This window comes from Daucus carota, chromosome 7 (assembly GCF_001625215.2).
Source record: "Daucus carota subsp. sativus chromosome 7, DH1 v3.0, whole genome shotgun sequence".
NCBI classification, from domain to species: Eukaryota; Viridiplantae; Streptophyta; class Magnoliopsida; order Apiales; family Apiaceae; genus Daucus; species Daucus carota.
The window spans coordinates 3,881,882-3,901,992 of record NC_030387.2 but is presented as its reverse complement, the minus strand read 5'-3'; the positions used below and the strand labels follow the sequence as shown (position 1 = coordinate 3,901,992).

The window sequence follows — 20,111 nt, the reverse complement described above, 5'->3', positions numbered from 1 at the left end:
AAATGCTTCTAACTTATAATTCAGAAGCTGGGCTTATAAGCCGATGCCAAACACCCACTATACTTTCTCGACCACTATCCCATCCATCGATTGTCCATATCCGTAAATCACTTGCACCAAAATTCCATTTCTGTACCACAACTTAACTTCTACCCTTTGTCCACAAAATTTCAACTAACCATAAACAAACCACTGATTAACCTAGATAAAAAAAGTACTCCCTCCTTCCCATTTTAATAGTCCACTTTGCAAAGAAAAAATTTCCCATATTATTTGTCCTATTTCTTTGTCCAATACAATTTTATACAAGTTTCAATGTTAACATTTATTAGCATGTACAATTTTCATGATTTACAATGCAAACTATGTTGACTTTTAACAAAATGAATGAAAATTTAGTAGTGTTTTTGTATAATTAATGCATAACAATGATAACAACATATATCATATTTAATTTTTCTTAATATGTGTGATTTGAGCAAAGTGGACAATTAAAATGGGAAGGAGGGAGTAAAACGCTTGGTGCACATAATTGTGTATAAAAACAGGTACATAATGATATGTGGTAGGTTTTAACTGGAATGGGCCCATGTATTTACATCAACAATCCCAATTAAAACCCACCACATCACTTGCCACATCATTATGTACAAAAATTCTGTACATAATTATGTGCACCTAGCATTACTCATAAAAAAATCATACATAAAAGTCTTACATACGTTATGTTCGTGTTCAGACAAGACTCACCGAGTTTCACTAATCTCAAACGCGCCACTCAGCCGGCTTATACACAAACTGATGTACACATACACACATAAATACATGTGATGGTTGTTTAATGTTATTACACACACATAGTAACTGTTTCTGCCCCCACATCTCACTTTCCTCTTCTTCTTGCCCTTTTTTCTCTCTACTTTTTCTGTTCTTCTCAATTAATGCTTCTCTATCTTCTCCTTCCTTATCCCCACTGCCCCTTTTCTTTGCAGCTTGGTTCTTAGTTGTTCTCATCCCCATCTTCCAGTTTGGTCCCAGAAGGTTTGTACTTTGCTTTGCTTCACTTGTTTCTTGTTGTTTTTTACTCTTTTGTTATGCTTCATGGGCTTGTTCTAATTTTTTAATATGACCCATTTTCAAGGCTTCAATTTTTGTGTTCACTGAATTTTAAGGTCATTTATGGTATGCTTAGTTGCAATGTTTGTTTTTACTATATGTGATTAGTCTGGATAAATAAGTTCGAGTTTCAGTAAAGACATGTATGCGTGGAGGTTGAGGGTTCGAGTCTCGGTGAAGGCATGTTTTTGACAGGATCATGGTCCTGTGAAACACAGATGGTCTTTAAAAGAAATAAAAAGGAAGATAAATGTTTGTTGTTGGTCAAAAACAAGATAGGATATTAATGAATGTTGCAGTGTGTTGCTCTTACTTGAGTGAAACATTGTTTTTAGTATTGTTAATTTGATGGATGGACTATAATGGTAGTAATTTATGTTTTGTTAGGTCATTTGGGTAATTTACTTTGTCTTCATAATTCATAAGGTATCTTATGCATATGTTTATGCACAATTTTATGGCATGTTCTTGGTTTATGTTTCCCAGGTAATCAGGTAGCTTGGGTTATGTACTAGCTTGCATAATTTGTGATAAATCTTGTCTGGATTCATAGGCATAAAATTTTACCACTTGATTTATATAATGAGATCCCCCCTTGAGGACATATGATTAAGACAATTTTACGTATTTAATATTCCAGTTTCACATGCAATATGTCTTTGACTATATTTTGTGTGATCTGTTGTGCTGCCATCACGCGGCAGTTTGCATTGCTCAACCGATTACTTAAAAAACAACTGATTACTTAATAAAGAATACATAATAATTGTTTTCATTTTTGGTAAACTGGGTGTAATAGATTAACATTGCCTGCAGGGTTAATGACATTGGACAGCATAAACAGGCAGTTTTCAGTACAGTGTTGCACACCACTCGGTTTTGCTGCATAGGATCCTTGGAGTAAAACTTTCCGACTTTCAGCTGACTGCAAACCTTACCGCTTATTTAATTATTTGATCTGTGTAGCAATTGGAAGAATCTTTTCCCTTATTTTGCGCAGATGGTTTCATTTTGATCTGACGAAATGGGGTGTTGTGTCTCAACTAGTAGTCAAAGTAGTTGTAGTAGCAGGAGTAATGGAGAGACAGTTAGTCCATCTTGTTTTGGAATTTCGTGTGGCAGAAGAAAAAGGTTTTCAGACCACGTCAATATGTTGAAGCATTTATCCTCCATACCTAACCGGATTTTCACCAATGGAAAGAGCCGGAGTTCTTGTATATTCACTCAGCAGGGTCGCAAGGGTATAAACCAGGATGCCATGATTGTTTGGGAGGTAAGATTTTCTTCTACTGTAATCTTTAATTTTCATCTGGAGGTCTATGTCTTCATACATTGAATTCTTGTAGGATTTCATCAATGAGGATACAACTTTTTGCGGAGTCTTTGATGGCCATGGTCCACATGGACACCTCGTTGCTCGCAAAGTAAGGGATACACTGCCACTAAAGCTGCTGTCTTTCATAGACTCCTATGAATATAAGCATAATAAGCAGAGCACAGCTTGTTGCAAAGGTAATAATGTTAAATCAGATGGAGTGGAGTCTGATAAAGATGGCTCAATAGAGGGCAAGGAGGAGTCTATGTGGAGAGAAGCATTTTTAAAGTCATATAAGACCATGGATAAGGAGCTGAGATCCCATCCCAATTTAGATTGCTTCTGCAGTGGTAGCACAGCCATCACTGTGGTAAAACAGGTATGAACTGCGCACAAGGAAAATGCGACTAAATTTTATACTGTTTTCATTTTCTCTTTGATGAAATATTTCCTTTTGTCACTGATTGCAAGGGATCAAATCTTTTCATGGGATACATTGGGGATTCTCGAGCAATATTAGCATCCAAGGACATCAATGATTCAATGGTAGCAACTCAGTTGACTGTTGATCTGAAGCCTGATTTGCCAAGTATGTCTTATTCTAATTTCTTAGTTAAGAAGTTTATGGCAATGTCGTTTCCTTGCTGAACAGATTGAGATAATATTTGCCTTTTATGTTCCCCATTTTCCTTTTACTTATAGGGGAAGCCGAAAGAATAAAACGGTGTAAGGGTCGGGTATTTGCATTGCAAGATGAGCCTGAAGTACAAAGAGTCTGGTTACCATTTGATGATGCCCCTGGATTGGCAATGGCTCGAGCATTTGGGGATTTCTGTTTGAAGGATTATGGAGTGATCTCAATTCCTGAATTTTCTCAACGGACTCTGACGGAGAGCGATAAGTTCATTGTTCTTGCTTCAGATGGGGTAAGTTTATTGCCTCTAAACATCCTGTGCAACACTGGCTAGTTTTTTTTGCAAGTGATACCGATTGGTATCATGCTACATGCTTCTCTTAACTACCTTTGGTTTGCTGGATGAAAAAATGATTTCTCATGTAGCTCAGATAAAACTTATAATGTATTACTTCCTGGGATTCTTCCCAGCAAGTCTACTTAAGATAAAACTACTGTTGTTATTGATGATGCTACTGATATTTGGATTAATATATTTTTCCTACTGCTGTTGAAGATTAATAAAATTTTAAGCAACTATTGAAAAAGTGAATTGTGCACGTAAGTATTAAAAACTGCTCATTATATAATTTGTATATATGGCATATTTTATCTTATGCAAAAGTGTATAGGAAACTTTTTTCTAGAAAATCTTGGGCGATAGAATTGACCTTGAATAATGAATGCAGAGCCACAGGTTGTCTCATGTAGAGTCTGTTACTCTACTTATTTTCTTTGAAGATAGAGTATGATCCTCGTTCCTGTGTATCGATAACAGTCCACAGTAGAATGCTAATATGCACTTATAACTGCCTCTAGATTTGTATAATCATGCCAGGAGAAAATGAAGATAGGGCAGATTATTTCTTTTCACAAATTGATTATTAGCTACTGAAGCATGGGTGCCATAGTGTATCTTGCAATGAATAAGGGTTACACTTCTCAAATGACCAAGGTGCTTAAAATTTTAAAAAATTCCTTTTTGTGCTCTCTAAGAGGATTTACTCAAAAACAATAGTGGATGTTGGATAATATTCAATTATATTAAAGAAAAAAAATACTATGATTTGATATCCATGATTTAAATGAATATCTGGAGACGAATTAAATAAGTTCATATATCATATGAAGACGAATTAGCTTTATCATTTTGGGTGTTGCAGGAAAAAGAATGTCTAGATTCTAAATTAAGCCCCTCAATTATACAGTATTATGTACATATACAATCGTGTGATATCCATGATTTGAATGATTATATGGAGAGAACCGACTTTATATATTATTTATATATTCATCGGAAGACAACTTAGCTTTATCATTTAGGGTGTTGCAGAAAGAAGGTTTTTCTTAAGAACTTAATGTTAAAACCGCATCTTTCCTTAGATTATTTGCTTGCTAAATAAATTGTTATCCTTTCTCCTTATGACGTATATCGTTTACTTTCCAAAAAACGCATCTTAAGAGATTTGCTGATCCTGGTGATATCCTACCAACATAAGATATTCTAAGTTGCTTTGGGTGACATCTTTCCTCTATTACCTTTTTAGGTTTGGGATGTCCTAAGCAATGAGGAAGTTGTGGATATAATTTCATCAGCTCCAGCTCGGTCTTCAGCAGCACGGATATTGGTTGATTCTGCTGCACGTGAATGGAAATCAAAATATCCAACATCTAAGATGGATGACTGTGCAGTCGTTTGCTTATATTTGGACGGGAAGATGGATTTGGAATCTGATTACGAGGAACAGAACTACTCTTCAGCTACTCTTCAGAGTAATCATTCCGGCAACGCTGGGGAATCAGATGATGGTCAAAATTCTGAGCCGTCATTGCAGAGAAATTATACCGTCAGGTCATCAGAAGAGAATGATTCCTACAAAAGAGTAGCCGCAGCAGCCATCGAGGTAGAAGGAACTAGTGAAACAGTTTCTCACGAAGATCAGAACTGGTCAGGCTTGGAAGGTGTAACCCGTGTGAACTCCCTTGTTCAACTCCCCAGATTTTCTGAAGAAAGGCAAAGGCCTTAATTGCTTGTACAGTTGAGATTCTCTGTACCATGTAGGCTCTCACAAATCTAGGAAAAACAAATTTATGGGTGTTGGGACTTCTGTTTCTCTTTTGTTAAAACCGCTGCTTTAATGGTCTGATCATATGGCTTTTAGTATGATTCCAGTCAATTGTCTTTTACATGTGTGAATTTAAAATCCTGAACTGTCGAAATAGCCATATCTTTCAATTATCACCAGAGCATTCTTATCATCCCCGCCCTCTATGTTAAGCAACCGAGTACTTGTTTAACTCGGCGGTATTGAGATGCCATGGGTGAACGAAGCTCAGAATCAACAAAGATTTATTGGTTTTTGGCAAATTTAAGCGACACGCTTAATGATTATTGATTAGAACCCAAATATCATGGAATGGTGGCAGTTCGGGTATTCGCCCAATCTATCGGGGATAACACTCAAATATAGGAGTGAAAATTTCGGGTAACAAATCCTGTGTGTCAGCAATCGGGTCGATTTCGGGTCAAGTTAAAATCATTTAAAATCAAATAAAAATATAAAACTGAAAATTGAAATTTATAGAAACGAAATTAATTTCAGGTCATTTCGGGTCAAACAGATGATTTTCGGGTCACTTTCGGGTTTTTTTCTTAATAAATGGGGTTGGAAATCTGGTTGGGTTTCGGGTCGTGTCTGTTTTGCCGCTCCTACCAAATATCTATAAAAAAAATAGCTCTAAACATTATTTTGCAATTCAAAACATTAGATTTTCCAATGTTTTTACACGTTTATCCCTATTTCACTTTCTAAATATCACCATCGGAGAAAATAGTCCTAAATATTACTTTGCAAATGTTCCACTCCTTCACCTGATAATGTAGCGTTTTGAAGTCCTAGGTGCTATTTCAGGTAGCGTTTCATTTTAGAACGCCAAATCATGTTACGTTTTGTAGTGATTTTTAGATCTAAATGCTGTGACGTTTTTTTCTAAGAATCAAGACACAAGAATATCAAATGTTACTAAGTGATATTTCGGATCATTTTTGCAACTATAATATCTTAGACATTATTTGGAGAAATTGTGAGTTCAGGGACTTAGCGGTTGAATTGTTTCATTTGATCTTTATTCAACTTTATGAGAAAAGATAAACTAATGTACTCTATTGGTCCTAAAATAAATGTCGTTTTAGTTTTCTATGTGCATTTTGAGATATAAAAACCGCTACTTCCATATTACTATTCTAAATTTTAAAACATTTGCAAAAATCAAAGTGATCCTTATTTTGGACGGAGGGAGCGAACTGCAAGTGAAAGCTAGTAACTACTTGTGAAAAATCCCAACCTCAGCATATAACTGCAGATCTAACCATTTACTCCAAAGTTCACTGCCTTTTCTCCAGACTGCAAGTTCGTGCATGAAATTTATTGATGAATGAAACTTACCAACTTATAGAGAGGCATTCAATACTAGGTAAGGCCAAATTTCAGTTTTCTGTACAAAGGGGTACAATATTTAGCTGGACAAATGCCAAATTTGTAAGAAGAACATTTATTCAGCCGTTGGTTGAGGTGGTTTCTTAAATGACTGATTCGATATTTAGATTAGGTTTCACCAGTCTGATCAAACCGCAAGTATATAACACCACCTCCTGTTCTTTTACTTTCTTCATCACTTAGCTAAGAAGTTTCAATCTTCTTTTCAACACTCATCCTTTGTTTCTGAAAGAAAAGAAGTAGCTAGCTAGTTAACACAATGGCTTTGAAACCGTACTCCATTCTGGCTTTCGTTGTCATTGTCAACATTGTTTTCTCATCAGCTAGTGCTGGACGTGACATGCCAAAAGATGCTGATGAGAAACAGCCAGAGACCTTCACACAAGAAGGCAGTGTCCTCATCCCCGGGATTGGACGTGTCATGGTTCCACCAAAAAAAAAGTGTTTTCACAAAGGGGTTAAGCCCTTCACGTACAATCCGGTAACAGGCACCAATACAGGACATGGAGTCAGCATTCCCACTCTCCCTGCTCCGACTACTGGTGGCTCTGTTCCAAGTTACATTCCTGGTGGCCACGACACTACTGTCCCCAATCCTGGATTCGAGGTCCCAACTGGAGCCCTTCCATCGCCACCTGCCCGTCATTAGAAGCGTCTGTTCACAATTTTATATGCTGTGTGATAGAATTTAGAGCTTTATTGGCCTTTTGGTCTACTGCATTCTGCTGGAGTCACTTCCGTCATCATCGTGTATCAACTAGCTTTCCATTGTATTATTTGTACTAGCTTAATGCTTGATATCAATAAAAGTCACTAGATTAAACTGAATAATAAATGCAGGTATTGAATTTTATAATACCAAAAGACAATATTATAATGAATAAAACATTTTACATAGGAAAATGCAGGTGGGGCACTTGATCCTGAAAGGAAACACAGGAATGTATCTGCAGAGCAGCAGAAGCACAATTTAAGGCGGAATTGGGCTTCTGAACCTGAAATAAACAACATATATTTCTCAAGAGATGATTCTGGATACAAATAGTCAGTAGTTATGCTTCACTGCATTCTTAGTCTGATATCACTTTTTCATGATTACAAGATCATCCCAGACAGATACCTTATTTGGCGGAAACTCAACATGGATGACCCTGACTATAGACGGATAAGACTTATGTCTAGGGTCCCACCGCTTAAGCTCCCAAAATTTCTCAGTATTTTATTTGAAGAGGTATTAAACTCGGCTCTATCTATTAGTTTGCGGCCCTAGTTAGGGTGATAGGGAAGTAAAGATGATATGACACTACAGGAGGCAAATTTGGTTACTCAAAAATCAAAATGCAGAGACAATTTTCTCCCACCTAAAATTTAAAATTTTAGTCAAGGGGTGTGATGGGGTAAGTTGGTTTTTTTATGGTTACCTAAAATTGTATATGTTGCAAAATTACAAGTAAGAAGGATGATTATCGGAAATGCTTTTAGACCGCATAACAACTCGGTTTTATAAATTTGAATTGTCGCATACTTCTGCACATTCGTAAGTTCTTGGCACTAACTATTAGTTCAAAATCAATCTCATGATGAAATCACCTGGAACGCTATGAGAGGCAAGAAAATCAACATTTCTTGTATTTGGAATTCAACTCGAAGTAGAGCAAGTCACTCCTTGGTATTGCGTTCTCTGGCACAAACTTGATGTTCCAGAATTTTCGTTCATTTTATGGTTAACATTACAGGACAGACTAGCAATAAAAGATGGACTCCTCAGTTTTGGAATGCAAGTGCAGCCTTATTGTGTCCTGTGTAATGTCCAAAATGAAACAGCCACCCATCTGTTTTAAGAATGTACTTTTTTCCAAGCTTTGTAGCATTGCCAAGCTCTACCAGTGAGCCCTGGGGTTCAAATAATATCAGGGAGCTTATATAATCCGAGTAGTGCTAGGTGCACAAAATTGTGTACAGAAAATTTAATTGAATTATATTGGACCTTGTTGGATTAGTGTTAGTCTGCATTGTCACTTGGGTCTTGTCCGAAGGCTGTTTTAAAGTCCAGAATTTTATAATGATTATACAGTTTTGAATTGTAAAAATGTCAAAATGTGCTTATACATGCGTTAATGCTGGTAGAGGTGCATAAATTAATTAGGGTATTATGCGAATATCCCAATATGTTTTCTAGATTGTTATCTCTACAAAGTCGATAAAACTTTTCTATGATTCATGAGAATAATAATATTAACGTGTAATTCATTTTAACCTTTCTATGTCATCAATGGGATTATGCGAATAACAGATCTTGAATCTATGGTGTCCATGACAAGTTTTCTATAAATATTTTTATTAAAATATCAAAGAATTCGGAATTATGTCATAGATTCAGTAACGTATATTCATACTTTTCAACATATATATTTAATTGCTTTTAAAATAATTTTTATTAGATTAATATTTAGTATAAAATCAAAACCAAATCATTTATTTGTATAGTAAAATAGAAGAAAAGTGAGCTCATATCTGATGTTGAACGATACCCTTATTCTATATTATAAAAACGACATAGAAAGGGTTCAATTATAAAGGACATAGAAAGGGTTCAAATTGAGTGTCAAACTTTTATTAAAAAATACTAACGCGTTATTATTCTATATTATTAAAAAAATACCTCTTACTGGTTTATAAATTCATATCATTTTCTTTAACTTCAAATCGATTTTTACTTTGGCACATAGACATATAACTTTAACTTTTAAGTCACCCAAAATAAGAATTACAGCCTGGTCCAATGGGCTCCTAATTGGGCTGCTTGTCTCTTCTCATGTCTGCAAACGATGTCGTCTTGTAGGCGGTTCTACTTGTACCACGCACTCTGCGCAGCTTCTTAGTTCCATTTTTGGTAAATAAAAATAAAGTTAGAAATTTCCCGCTCATTTCTCAACTCTGCAGTCTCCGATCCATGGCGCCCAAGCCTGATAATGTCGAAGGTTCTCTCTCTCTCTCTCTCTCTCTCTCTCTCTCTCTCTCTCTCTCTCCCTCTCTCCCTCTCTCCCCCTTTCCCTCTCCCTCTTCCTCTCTCTCCTCCCTCGCTCCCTTGCCCTCTCTCCTTCTCTCCCTTTCATTTCTAGCATAGTGTGTATTTGTATGTGTGCTAAGCTAATTTTTCCTAATAATTTGCAGGAATCGTGCTCAATTTTGTAAATGAGGTATGTTTCATTCAAATTTATATGTATTTTATCACTTGCGTACTTAAATTTGGTTATATAACTCCACGCGACATTTATAAGGTTGATTTACTTTGCCAAGGAATTAAACTTTGTTCGTGTATACAGCACATAATTATTCAACTATGTTTTTGTTTTTTATGATTAATTTGAGTTTAATTAATTGTGAATTATATGGTTTATAAGAAGTGTTCAGTTATTTTTGTAAACGAATCAGAGTATTATTGTATGTGTTTCTCAAGCTGTTCCGGTTTAATTTACGGACAAGAGTAAAGCATTGATTCATGCTTCTAGTTGAGGCTTCGTATTTCTATTACTTCTATGATTGTCAATGTGGATAACTTTATTAAAACCGCAGAATGTGAATTATTACGGATAGTTTGACTTCCTTTTTCCATACATATGTTCTGAATTTTTTTCACATTTATAGGTGTAATAGAATATAGATAACAATGGTTGTTCCATTTTTTTGGGAAGATGCTTTCATATTGTAATTTCCTTGCGTTGTGGTAATAAATTACGTCTCCATTGAAGAACGAGGTGTTAAATCACGTCTGAAACTTAAGTTACTCAAACATAAGGGTGTGTCTGTGTGTGTAAATTCAGAGATGGTGAAATGGAAAGGAATAAAAAGAGAAATTCGTGGCTGGCAGGCCTTAACCTCAAATTAAAACTGAGAATCCAAGTATCAAAGACCAAATGACTGGATCTTGTTCTCCTCCATATGTACTTAAGAGGTGCAGGGCAACTGATAAGAAAGTCTTTTGTTGGTTCTTGTTAGACCTAAATTCTTCGATGTAGTTACTCATCTTGCACTTATTAAAATCATATCAACATAGTCTATCAACTGAACTTTAAAAGCTTGAAACAATATGACATACATTACATACTTGATTATATCCTTATTCGAGTAGGCCATGCTTCTGAGATATTGCTTACTTCTGATCATAGTGGTTGCTATATAAACAGAATTTGTGATTGTCTTACTATCTCTAAATGTATCATATTTCTTATCAATGCAGCAAAACCGACCATTGAATTCTCAGACAGTAGCAGATTTTCTGCAAAAATTCAACCTGAAAAAGACGGGTGTACAGAAGGCATTAGACACTCTTGCTGATGCTGGAAAAATATCATTTAAGGAGTATGGTAAACAAAAAATATACCTTGCTCGGCAAGATCAGTTTGACATTCCAAACAGTGAAGAGCTTAATCGAATGAAGGAAGAAAACTCCAAACTGCAAGCTCAGCTAGATGAACAAAAGAAAGCAATCAGTGAGGTAGAGGGAGGTACTCATCTTACACTTTCTGGAAACTAACTTCTAGAAACTAAGTTTCTGGTGTAATTATTTAATTTATGTGCTTTTGCAGAGATCAAATCTCTGCAGTCTAATCTAACTCTTGAGGATATACATAGCAAAGAAATGAAACTGCAAAAGGAGGTTTGTTTCCATGGAAATCTGCATGCATAACTCAGATTGATACCTTGTTCACTTAAGTCTTTACTTCTTATCAGGTTAGCAATATGGAAGAGAAATTGACCAAACTGCGCGGAGGTGTCACTCTGGTGAGTCCAGAGGAGCGAAAAGTTATTGAGTCATTATATTCAAGTACAATCAGTCAGTGGAGAAAGCGCAAGAGAATGTTTAAAGATATTTGGGACTCTATAACAGAGAACTCGCCTAAGAATCCAAAAGAATTCAAGGTCTTGTATCAGTTTTAAACTTCCCTGTTGAATACCACAGTGCAGTTATTGTCTTTCTTATAAATTATCTGGCTGGCTTTTTCAGGAGGAACTTGGACTTGAGTATGATGAAGATGTTGGCGTAAGTTTGCAGTCCTTTTCTGATCTAATGCCGCAAGGAAAAAAGCGTGCTAGGGGGCAGTAAATTTATGTACATCCTCTTTACTTATTGACAACTCTAGGGAAACCAGTCTAAATATACAGGTATATCAGATATTGTTGATACAGTCTGTTTGGTAATATTTGATACATGCTTCTTGTACATGACTAGCAAGTAGTAACTATTTCTCGGAGTTTTTCCCTCGATATCTTTATTCCTTATTTATAAGATTGAAAAGTATTAGATCCTAAGCGAAGATTAGGGGGATGTCTGTATTGAGATACTCAACAGAGATCCTTAGCTCAGCATGATATTGCATTGATCCCACAAGTAACTGACCGTATGAAATGCACACATCCTCATTCAGGCTAGAAAAATTGTAATGTTGTGTTGTCCCCCTTGTTATCCCCTTGCTTACTCAGAAATTGCCATTAGTCATATTAGTGGCATATCGCATATGCACTTCATGCATTTAAATTTTGGATTAAATTATATCTCTGGGTTTGCCTGCGTGAGTTTGAAAGCTTCAGTGCTCCACCTGTTATCACCAAACAATAGATTTGGACTGTGTACAGACTATGGTAGAAGTTCAGTATGTCAACCTTTTCGGTCCTGTATGAGTAGTTTATGTGATAGTTTATGTTTCTAGACAGTTCTAGGAACTAGTTTGATATAAAATAACGTGCTTTTTAACATTGGCAAATCATTTGACAGTAGTACTGACTAAAACAATAGTATATATCATATGATCCTCAAGAAATAGCAAAATCTTTACATTATAGAAGTAACATGGACAACCATTCACATGGCAAAATTAGAGAAGACATGTAATGCACAAATATTCAGCTGATGGGATCGAAGTCAAATGGGGAATATTAAAAATGTATGTCATGCAGATACTTGGGCTATTATACTGCAATTTGCAGAACTTGTACAACTTTCTGGTGCCCAATGGATTGACATTGCTGATACACTCACCTAGTCCTCACTGACATAGGCCTATTCTCCAAGTTTTTCCGCAAAGAATGTTCTGCTTTTGATCTTTGAGCATGGTTAATTTTGGGGTTTGCAGCCTCCTGTCCTGGCTTCCACTCTGAATCAGCTTGAGATATCAAAAGATATTTCTTGTGAAATTTGGTAGGCTCTGAATTAATCCCATATGAGGTGTTGTCAACATCAATAGTGTTAGAGTTATAATTTGAAGGTCTATTGGCGAGCAAATCGCGTTTCATCTCATATTCCAAGTCCTGGATTCCAGTTGAGAAACTAGCATGTTGTTCAGTGTTTCCTTCATCATCACTTTCATCAAATACTACTTCCCTCACGACTGCTGTTGTTTGTACCTCTGTATCAGTAGGAAATGCAGTTGCTTGTAGAATGTTGTCAGAAGAATATCGACTTGAACCAGATACTGATCTTTTATTTTCTTTTGTATTCTTCATTTGTTTGGACCCTACATCATCATTTGCCATTTGCATTTCTCCAAGATAATTGGGTTGTCGAGGGTCAGGAGTCTTAGATCCTTTATTCAAATGAGAACTTGGTGGAATTTGATCATCTGGATCATGTGACTCAGACCGAGAAAGTTCTACAGCTGCCCTTGCAGCATCTGCAGCACAAGCCGCAGATTCAAATGCTGCCTGTGCAGCATCAGCTACATCCCTGTACTTTTTCTCTCCTTTCATTGAGTGTGAGAAGCCTTCAACTTCCTCTTTATTCTCCAGTGAACCTAAAGAGATCTCTTCCAGCTTAGCTCCTGTTTTGTTTTGTTGGTCTGATTTAGGCTGGTTCTGTTTTGAATTAGCATTGAAATTATTCTGCAAAATTATTACAAAGATCTTAATCAGTTTGTATATGTGATATGTTATTAAAAAACAATTATATATTCATATATGTGATTTAGAATCCACTTGTTTCCCTGACATTATGTTGTTTCTTACCTCGGTTGTAATGGAAAAAGATCTTAATCAGTTTGTATATGTGATATGTTATTAAAAAACAATTATATATTCATTTATGTGATTTAGAATCTACTTTGTCTTGCACTAAGCTGGGGGTCTGCACAAAAACAGCCTCCCTATTCTTTAGAGTAGGGGCATGGTCTGCGTACATTTTACCCTCTCCAGACCTTGCTCTAAGCGGGATATACTGGGTTTGGTTTGTTTCCCTGAAATTATGTTGTTTCTTACCTCGGTTGTAATGGACGATTCTTCCTCATCTTGTAAACCAATATCATTTTCAGAAGCAATCTCTTTAAGCACCTTCATTCTACTTTCCAGGTCTGGCCGTCTTGTTGACAGCTTTGCAACGACCTATACACAAATTCATACAAATACTAGAAGAATTACTCTCGGTTTTATACCAAAAATATTAATTACAAACTTCAACCAACAAACTATTATATATACCTTGGAATCAACTCTACAGTTGTTTCGTAAATCAGCAGCTCTAGCCGTGAACTCCCTCCCAAAACATGATGTGAACATTGCGCGTATCTCTTGAAGCTCCGGAAATTCTCCACATCTTGTAGAAGCATATATCAGGCTTGATACCGCCTCCTCCAGTTCTTCTGGACATCCTCTGTAGGAAGAAAACAATTCATTAACCAAAAATATTACAAAACAACACACGAAATCCACTATACATAAAGAATACAGAAGGACTAACTTCTCTTTTTCTACAAGGTTGAGCCTCTCTATGAGAAGATGACAATAGCCTTCTATCATGACAAACACATCTAACATGTTCTGCTCTTTGATCACTTGCTCAACCTGTCAAATTCGATGTTCTTTAGGCCTCAATTTACAGGCAAATGATATATAATTGTATTACCCGCGTGTGTGCAGAAAAATGTGTAACAGTAAAGTGTGATTTGAGATCTAAATTACCCGAATGAGAGCTCGCTTGTTCTGGCCAAGCTTGAGGAGCTCAATAACATCAGACTGAGCCACAGACATTCGAGCCCGACGCTGGTTCTTTAGGACATAAATCCTGGAGATGGCCAGATTGATGGCAGGTTTGAACTTTGAAACCTTAAACGTGAGGCCTAGTAGAGCATCAATCTTCTTTCCCATAACTGTTAGAACTTCTTGTCTTTGTTTGAGTACAGAGAGAGTAGACTGCAAAATATAAGTTATGAGAGGTTTGTTTCAAACTTCAAAACATTTTATAATAGTAGTTGGCCGCGTCGTTATACTACATTACTATACTACTAAACTAGTGGGTTTGCATGTCTTATAATAAACGGTTGTAGACTTAGGCGTGTTACCTTAAATTTCTGATTTTGCTCGAGAGATAGCTAATAAATGCCAAGGGACAATTGACGCGGCAGCTTTCTTTGCCGACCTTAAGTTATATACAGATTGTCGATAAATTGATTGGGAAAAATAAGTTGATGTTTTTGTTAATTTCTACTATTCAACAAAATATTAAAAGGTTCATAAAATATATATTATCAAAAACTTTAGGGGCTTTATTTGAAAAATATACTCGCTTTGTTTGATTTTTGCAAAAATATGTTTACTTTTCAAAAATTGCCAATATAATGTTTTAATTTTTTTCTTTTTTTTATAAAATTTGTTGTATTGCAACCAAATGCAATGATATGCAACCAAAGTCAACATATAATGCATTAAAAGGAACTCAATTTTTTCTGGAAAATTATTTATGGTTGTATTGGTTTGCAAATAATTGCTTTTAGGTGTAAATAGTAATTTCACAAAATTTTAAGAGATCGTAAAATTGTATAAAAATTGAAAAATAGCATTTTGATAAATTCCCTTCAAATCATAAAGCTTTTCAACAAAAATAAAAAGGTCTATGAAAGTGTCTATGTTTTTTTTTTGAAGATAGGTCTATGAAAGTCATAAAAAGTTAATTGTTTTTGTAATAAGTATTTACTAGAAATTTTCTGATTTTTAAAGATATATGATTATAACTATTTATAAATTATAATTTTAACCTATCAAGTAACAGACACCTCAACTAGAAATCAGCCAAGCATCGGAGATGTGGAGTTGCTCTTCCATCTAGTTATTATTACATCTCACTTACTTTGGTTGTTGACTTGTTGCCTCCAAGATAATACAGTTCCAAATTTAAAAGTGAGTAGGAATCACTATTTCATCCTTCAATGTTTAGTATTCAGTGTATTATGAAGTTTTGTCCTCGCATGTAGTTTTCACAGAGATGCATTATGCAAGTCTCACAAAAATTGTACCGAGCAAATAGAGAGTTCACAAATTGTGGCCTGAAAACAAGAGTTAATGTGTAATGCTGATGAGACAATAGATTTGCCAGACTTAAAATCTCTTGGTAAACAATGTGAAATTCTGTAAATTTTAAGTACACACAAAATCGTTTTGTTAATCAAGAAGCGTTTTTGAACAGCTTGTTCCGAGATAATAACTAGTTATCAGATATATAGGGATGCGATTGATTTTATATTGGTGTAAAATTTACATCTTATGATCTGCTTTAAGGTTTCTCATTTACCTTTCAGCTTGGAATCTGGTTCTGCATAGGCAAAGAAGCAGCATATCTCTGTTTTATGCTCATTTGATTTGGCATTTCAGAAGAGTTTTTTCTTTTTTTTTGGCTAAATAGAAGCATTTTTTTTTACTTGTAAAAAGTGCTCACTTTTAAGGAACTGCATACATCCTAGAAAAAGAAAGAATCTTCTTCAATCTAACAGTTCTATCTTCTTCTTTTTTCCTCTGAATATCATAACCTCTAACCATTATAATCACTCTTTTACAGAACAAAGTCATCTTATACCTTTATTCTGCTTCCTCTGACTCTTAACCTTGCTCTCGAGCTCTGCCTCTGCTTGGTCTGACACATACGTACATTGCGATAGGATCTCTTCAGATACAGTACATATATTCTACAGTTCTCGCACTATATTGGATTTATATTACAGACCACACTTTTGTTCTGCTTCGTTTATACATATCCAAGAAAATAAATTCACTATTGAAACATGTTTATTCTTTATTTTACCAGAAAAAGTTGGTCATAACTTGATTCTATCTCACAAGGCACAAATATGTATCCTCTGATATTTACATCGTTAAGGCTTATGTAAGTGAATGACATACTTTCTAAAATCTTTCTAGCTGCAAGAAAAGCGAAAAAAACCCATCATGACACTGACTCTGTTCTTCGAGTTTTCATAGATGCGCGTAACTTGTCCTCTGTGAACTTTAACAATTCCAGGGTATGTGCTTGTTAAGGTCACCTTCTTGTCCATAACGCTAATCACCACCGATTCCTTAACCCCTGGAGAACCAAAACACCCATAGGTTGATAACCATGATAATCACAGAACGACGACTCTATGACTTGCAATATATCATGATCGTAGGGTGATTTTGACTCGATACCTTGTTTCGAGCCTCCTATATTAAAGAAGGCTCACATTCTGTATACAGTTGATACAAAGACGATAACTGAACTAAAGTCCTCAAATAATACTTAATGAATTTATATTTAGGGTCATGGTATTCGAAGAAAAACTCTCTCTACTTAACAGAGGTAATATCTGCGTACATCTCAATAGAAGTAGATATATTTGATATAGAGTGCACTGAGAATGGTTGGTAACTAGTTGCAATTAGTGAAGTGGGATTATGCTGGATAATCATCACCTTTTTCCTGGCAAAAAGGGGCATTAGTTTCATCTAAAGGTCTCGAAAGTACTTTCTTGGTAGGACCTAGAATTATTATGAGGAATCCGATGTACTTGAACAAAAGGGGAATTTAATTATTCAACTGTTTTTGTTTTTTCTTCGAGTATTGATTGTTGGGGATCTAACGCAACATGAACGTTGGTTTGCAACAACACAAACACCTCTGTAACCAACACATGTATTTGCCAGATAAAAGGACCTACATTGCACAATTCTCCTAATGACTGCTGTTCAGCTCTTAAGAACAACTTATTATTAATAACCTCAACAACGGCGAAAAAAGCCAACGACCTCTTGGTCAGACTGTATCTCTCGTTCCCATTATTAGAAGTTTAGAGTCAAAATAGATGTGTGAGCGTGTTTAATTATAAACGAGACGGCGAAAATATAACTCACCGTTCATTCTTGACATGATGTCAGCTACTCGCTCTTGGCAGCCTTTGCAATGAAAATCCGCCAACAGAACTACTTCTTGAACCTGTTTTTGCACATCAAAACACACCTTTTAAGCCATAGCTACAATTCCCTAAGAAAATAAATTATATGTTGTCAATAAAAGAAGAATCATTTGGTCAAGCTAAAGGTCATGAGTTCGAATCATCACTCGCATTTCTCATCCACTTAAAAAATCTAATGCATCAAAAAACATGTGACATCTGGGAACAACAAAACAAGAAAACAAGAGACAGAGAACTCACCAGAGGCAAAGTCAAGGATTCAACAGAAGCAAGAGTGATTCTAGAATACGGAACCTTATTCGGGTTTTTCAGTCTCATGTTCATGCTTTCTTATTGATGCTGTCTGAATATGAATACAGAGTGAGCTTCATATAGAAGCTAAAACACTAACCTTACAATTTCAATCCCAGGAGATGACATGAATGAATGTATAAAGAGCTAAAGACAGAGAGGTGAAAATCTCCTATCTTTACTAAGAAAAATTTGGTGGAGGAAAAGAGTAAAGATATAGAGAAAAGTAAAGGGAGGAACGGTCATAAGTTGACAGAGACTTAGGTTGCCTCAGTGGTTTGTCTCTGCAGTGTCCCCACTGTATTGCTTAGTTTTCAACATTTCATGGCACGGAGATAATTAGACTTTGCTTTCATACAGACTTTCACGGTTCACCTCCTAAATTATTAACAATAACGCCCGTGTATATAGCGTGGAAAAAAACCCATATACACTTCTATATCATCATATCCGATCCGAATTCCGACCCCTAATCCGCAAGACGGTTTATTGAGATAAAATTTGAAAATAACATAAAATCACCCATTCATCCAAAATGATCCGAAATTAAAATTTCATTTTTAAAAACTTCAATTTTTAATTTTTTTTTAATTTTTAGTGCTTTTAGCGTTACCTGAAATCGATCTGATTACTGACACGACACAAACTGTTACTCAAAATTGCAACCCTTATGTATTTATATAAATAATCTCGATTTTTGTTATTAACTCGTATGAAATTTCGTATCATGATTGTACTAATCGAGAATCGGAATTAATCAATTAAAATATCGATTCAAAATTTACTCGAAAATTTTAGTTGAGTCGGAATGTAATCGATAAACTAGTAAAACAAAATTCAATAGATACGACAGAGCTTCGCATTCGTATTTATTTTATTCATTTTTTTGTGTGCAACATTCTAACCACACCCACTATGTGATACAAGCAAATAATTTCACGTGTTTATTGGCAAAAATTCCTTCACATTCTCCAAAAGCATGGTCGGTGAAATGAACAATTTACTTACTTTCACCTCCAGTCCTGCTGGATAAAAAGTACTAAATTATTAATTTTCACTATTTTTTCGGTTGTTGAGATACAAACCGACAGTAATTATAAAATCGGGTTTAAAACAGTTTAGGTGTGTCATTAGTACACCCGACATTTTTCATACGACACAAAAATCTAGTGTTTGTGTTTGTATTTTGAATACACGACACTGAAAATACATGAATACAAAGTACGCGTCGTGTCGGTTTTGTGTTTATCTTTTAGGTACACGACACGAGATACACGAAATAAATATAATTTTATAAATAAATATTAATATCTAATTATAAATATGTATATTTATAATAAATATATGTATATTTTCTTTTAAGATATGCATAGTTTATAATATTGTAAGTATAAATGATTTAAATATATATATATGTTTCATATAATTTTGTATTTTTTTTGCCAATAAATCTAATATTTACATTAATTTATATATTTATATTTAAATTCGATTTTACACGAAACATGACACGAAAACGGATGTACACGACACAAAAATACACGAACACTAAACAGGTCGGTTTTGTGTTTGATGTTTGAGTACACTGATACGAAAAAATACACGACACGAAAGTACACTGTCCCCGAACGAATTGCCGGGTCTAATTCTTAGATGCCCAAGAGAAGCAGGTGATGAAGCGAGAGCTGTTTGGGTGGGTGTCGAGCCTTTTAGTTAGGTTATTTTACGATTAATTTATTTGTGCTAGGTAATGTGGGTGACATCCTGTGAGTTAGTTTCCAAGTCGAAATCTATTAAACTTGTGCATAAGTGCATTCCTACAAGGCATCAAAGCGCCACTTCCAAAAGATATAGACATTGCTATACCTAATCTGCTTACATCCACCGTATGCATAGAATTCTAATATAAGCTGCTGACTAGAGATGTTCAAAAAATCTGAAATCCGAAATCCGATCCGATCCGATCTGGAAAAAAATCTGAAAAACCCGATCCGAAAAAAACCCGGTCA

The 20,111-nt window shown here is 35.3% G+C and overlaps 4 protein-coding genes across 5 annotated transcripts; 2 read left to right on the top strand and 2 right to left on the bottom strand.

The window, feature by feature from the left end:
• Window positions 1-823: 823 nt before the first annotated feature.
• LOC108196484 (probable protein phosphatase 2C 52) lies at window positions 824-5,281 on the top strand. Of its 2 annotated transcripts, XM_064081106.1 has the most exons (7): window positions 824-1,041; window positions 1,933-2,016; window positions 2,117-2,389; window positions 2,463-2,810; window positions 2,903-3,020; window positions 3,134-3,357; window positions 4,652-5,281. In XM_064081106.1, exons 3-7 carry the CDS (start codon window positions 2,141-2,143, stop codon window positions 5,129-5,131), a joined length of 1,419 nt encoding a protein of 472 aa, XP_063937176.1. In that variant the 5' UTR covers window positions 824-1,041; window positions 1,933-2,016; window positions 2,117-2,140; the 3' UTR covers window positions 5,132-5,281. The 2 variants fall into 2 exon arrangements, with proteins under 2 accessions (XP_063937176.1, XP_017219274.1); XM_017363785.2 differs by having other exon boundaries at window positions 827-1,041; window positions 1,933-2,389.
• Window positions 5,282-9,400: 4,119 nt separating this feature from the next.
• On the top strand, window positions 9,401-11,929 carry LOC108195584 (homologous-pairing protein 2 homolog). Its single transcript, XM_017362562.2, has 6 exons — window positions 9,401-9,582; window positions 9,776-9,801; window positions 10,842-11,109; window positions 11,191-11,261; window positions 11,336-11,524; window positions 11,610-11,929. Exons 1-6 carry the CDS (start codon window positions 9,555-9,557, stop codon window positions 11,706-11,708), a joined length of 681 nt encoding a protein of 226 aa, XP_017218051.1. The 5' UTR covers window positions 9,401-9,554; the 3' UTR covers window positions 11,709-11,929.
• A 448-nt stretch (window positions 11,930-12,377) lies between these two features.
• On the bottom strand, window positions 12,378-14,798 carry LOC108195163 (uncharacterized). Its single transcript, XM_017362115.2, has 5 exons — window positions 14,552-14,798; window positions 14,331-14,434; window positions 14,072-14,243; window positions 13,853-13,975; window positions 12,378-13,480 (listed from the first exon to the last, which is right to left on the bottom strand). The coding sequence occupies exons 1-5, from the start codon at window positions 14,735-14,737 to the stop codon at window positions 12,638-12,640; spliced, it is 1,428 nt and encodes a 475-aa protein (XP_017217604.1). The 5' UTR covers window positions 14,738-14,798; the 3' UTR covers window positions 12,378-12,637.
• A 1,832-nt stretch (window positions 14,799-16,630) lies between these two features.
• Window positions 16,631-18,411, bottom strand: LOC108194148 (uncharacterized). The gene is made up of 3 exons (XM_017361055.2): window positions 18,052-18,411; window positions 17,750-17,831; window positions 16,631-16,943 (listed from the first exon to the last, which is right to left on the bottom strand). The coding sequence occupies exons 1-3, from the start codon at window positions 18,133-18,135 to the stop codon at window positions 16,777-16,779; spliced, it is 333 nt and encodes a 110-aa protein (XP_017216544.1). The 5' UTR covers window positions 18,136-18,411; the 3' UTR covers window positions 16,631-16,776.
• Window positions 18,412-20,111: the final 1,700 nt, after the last annotated feature.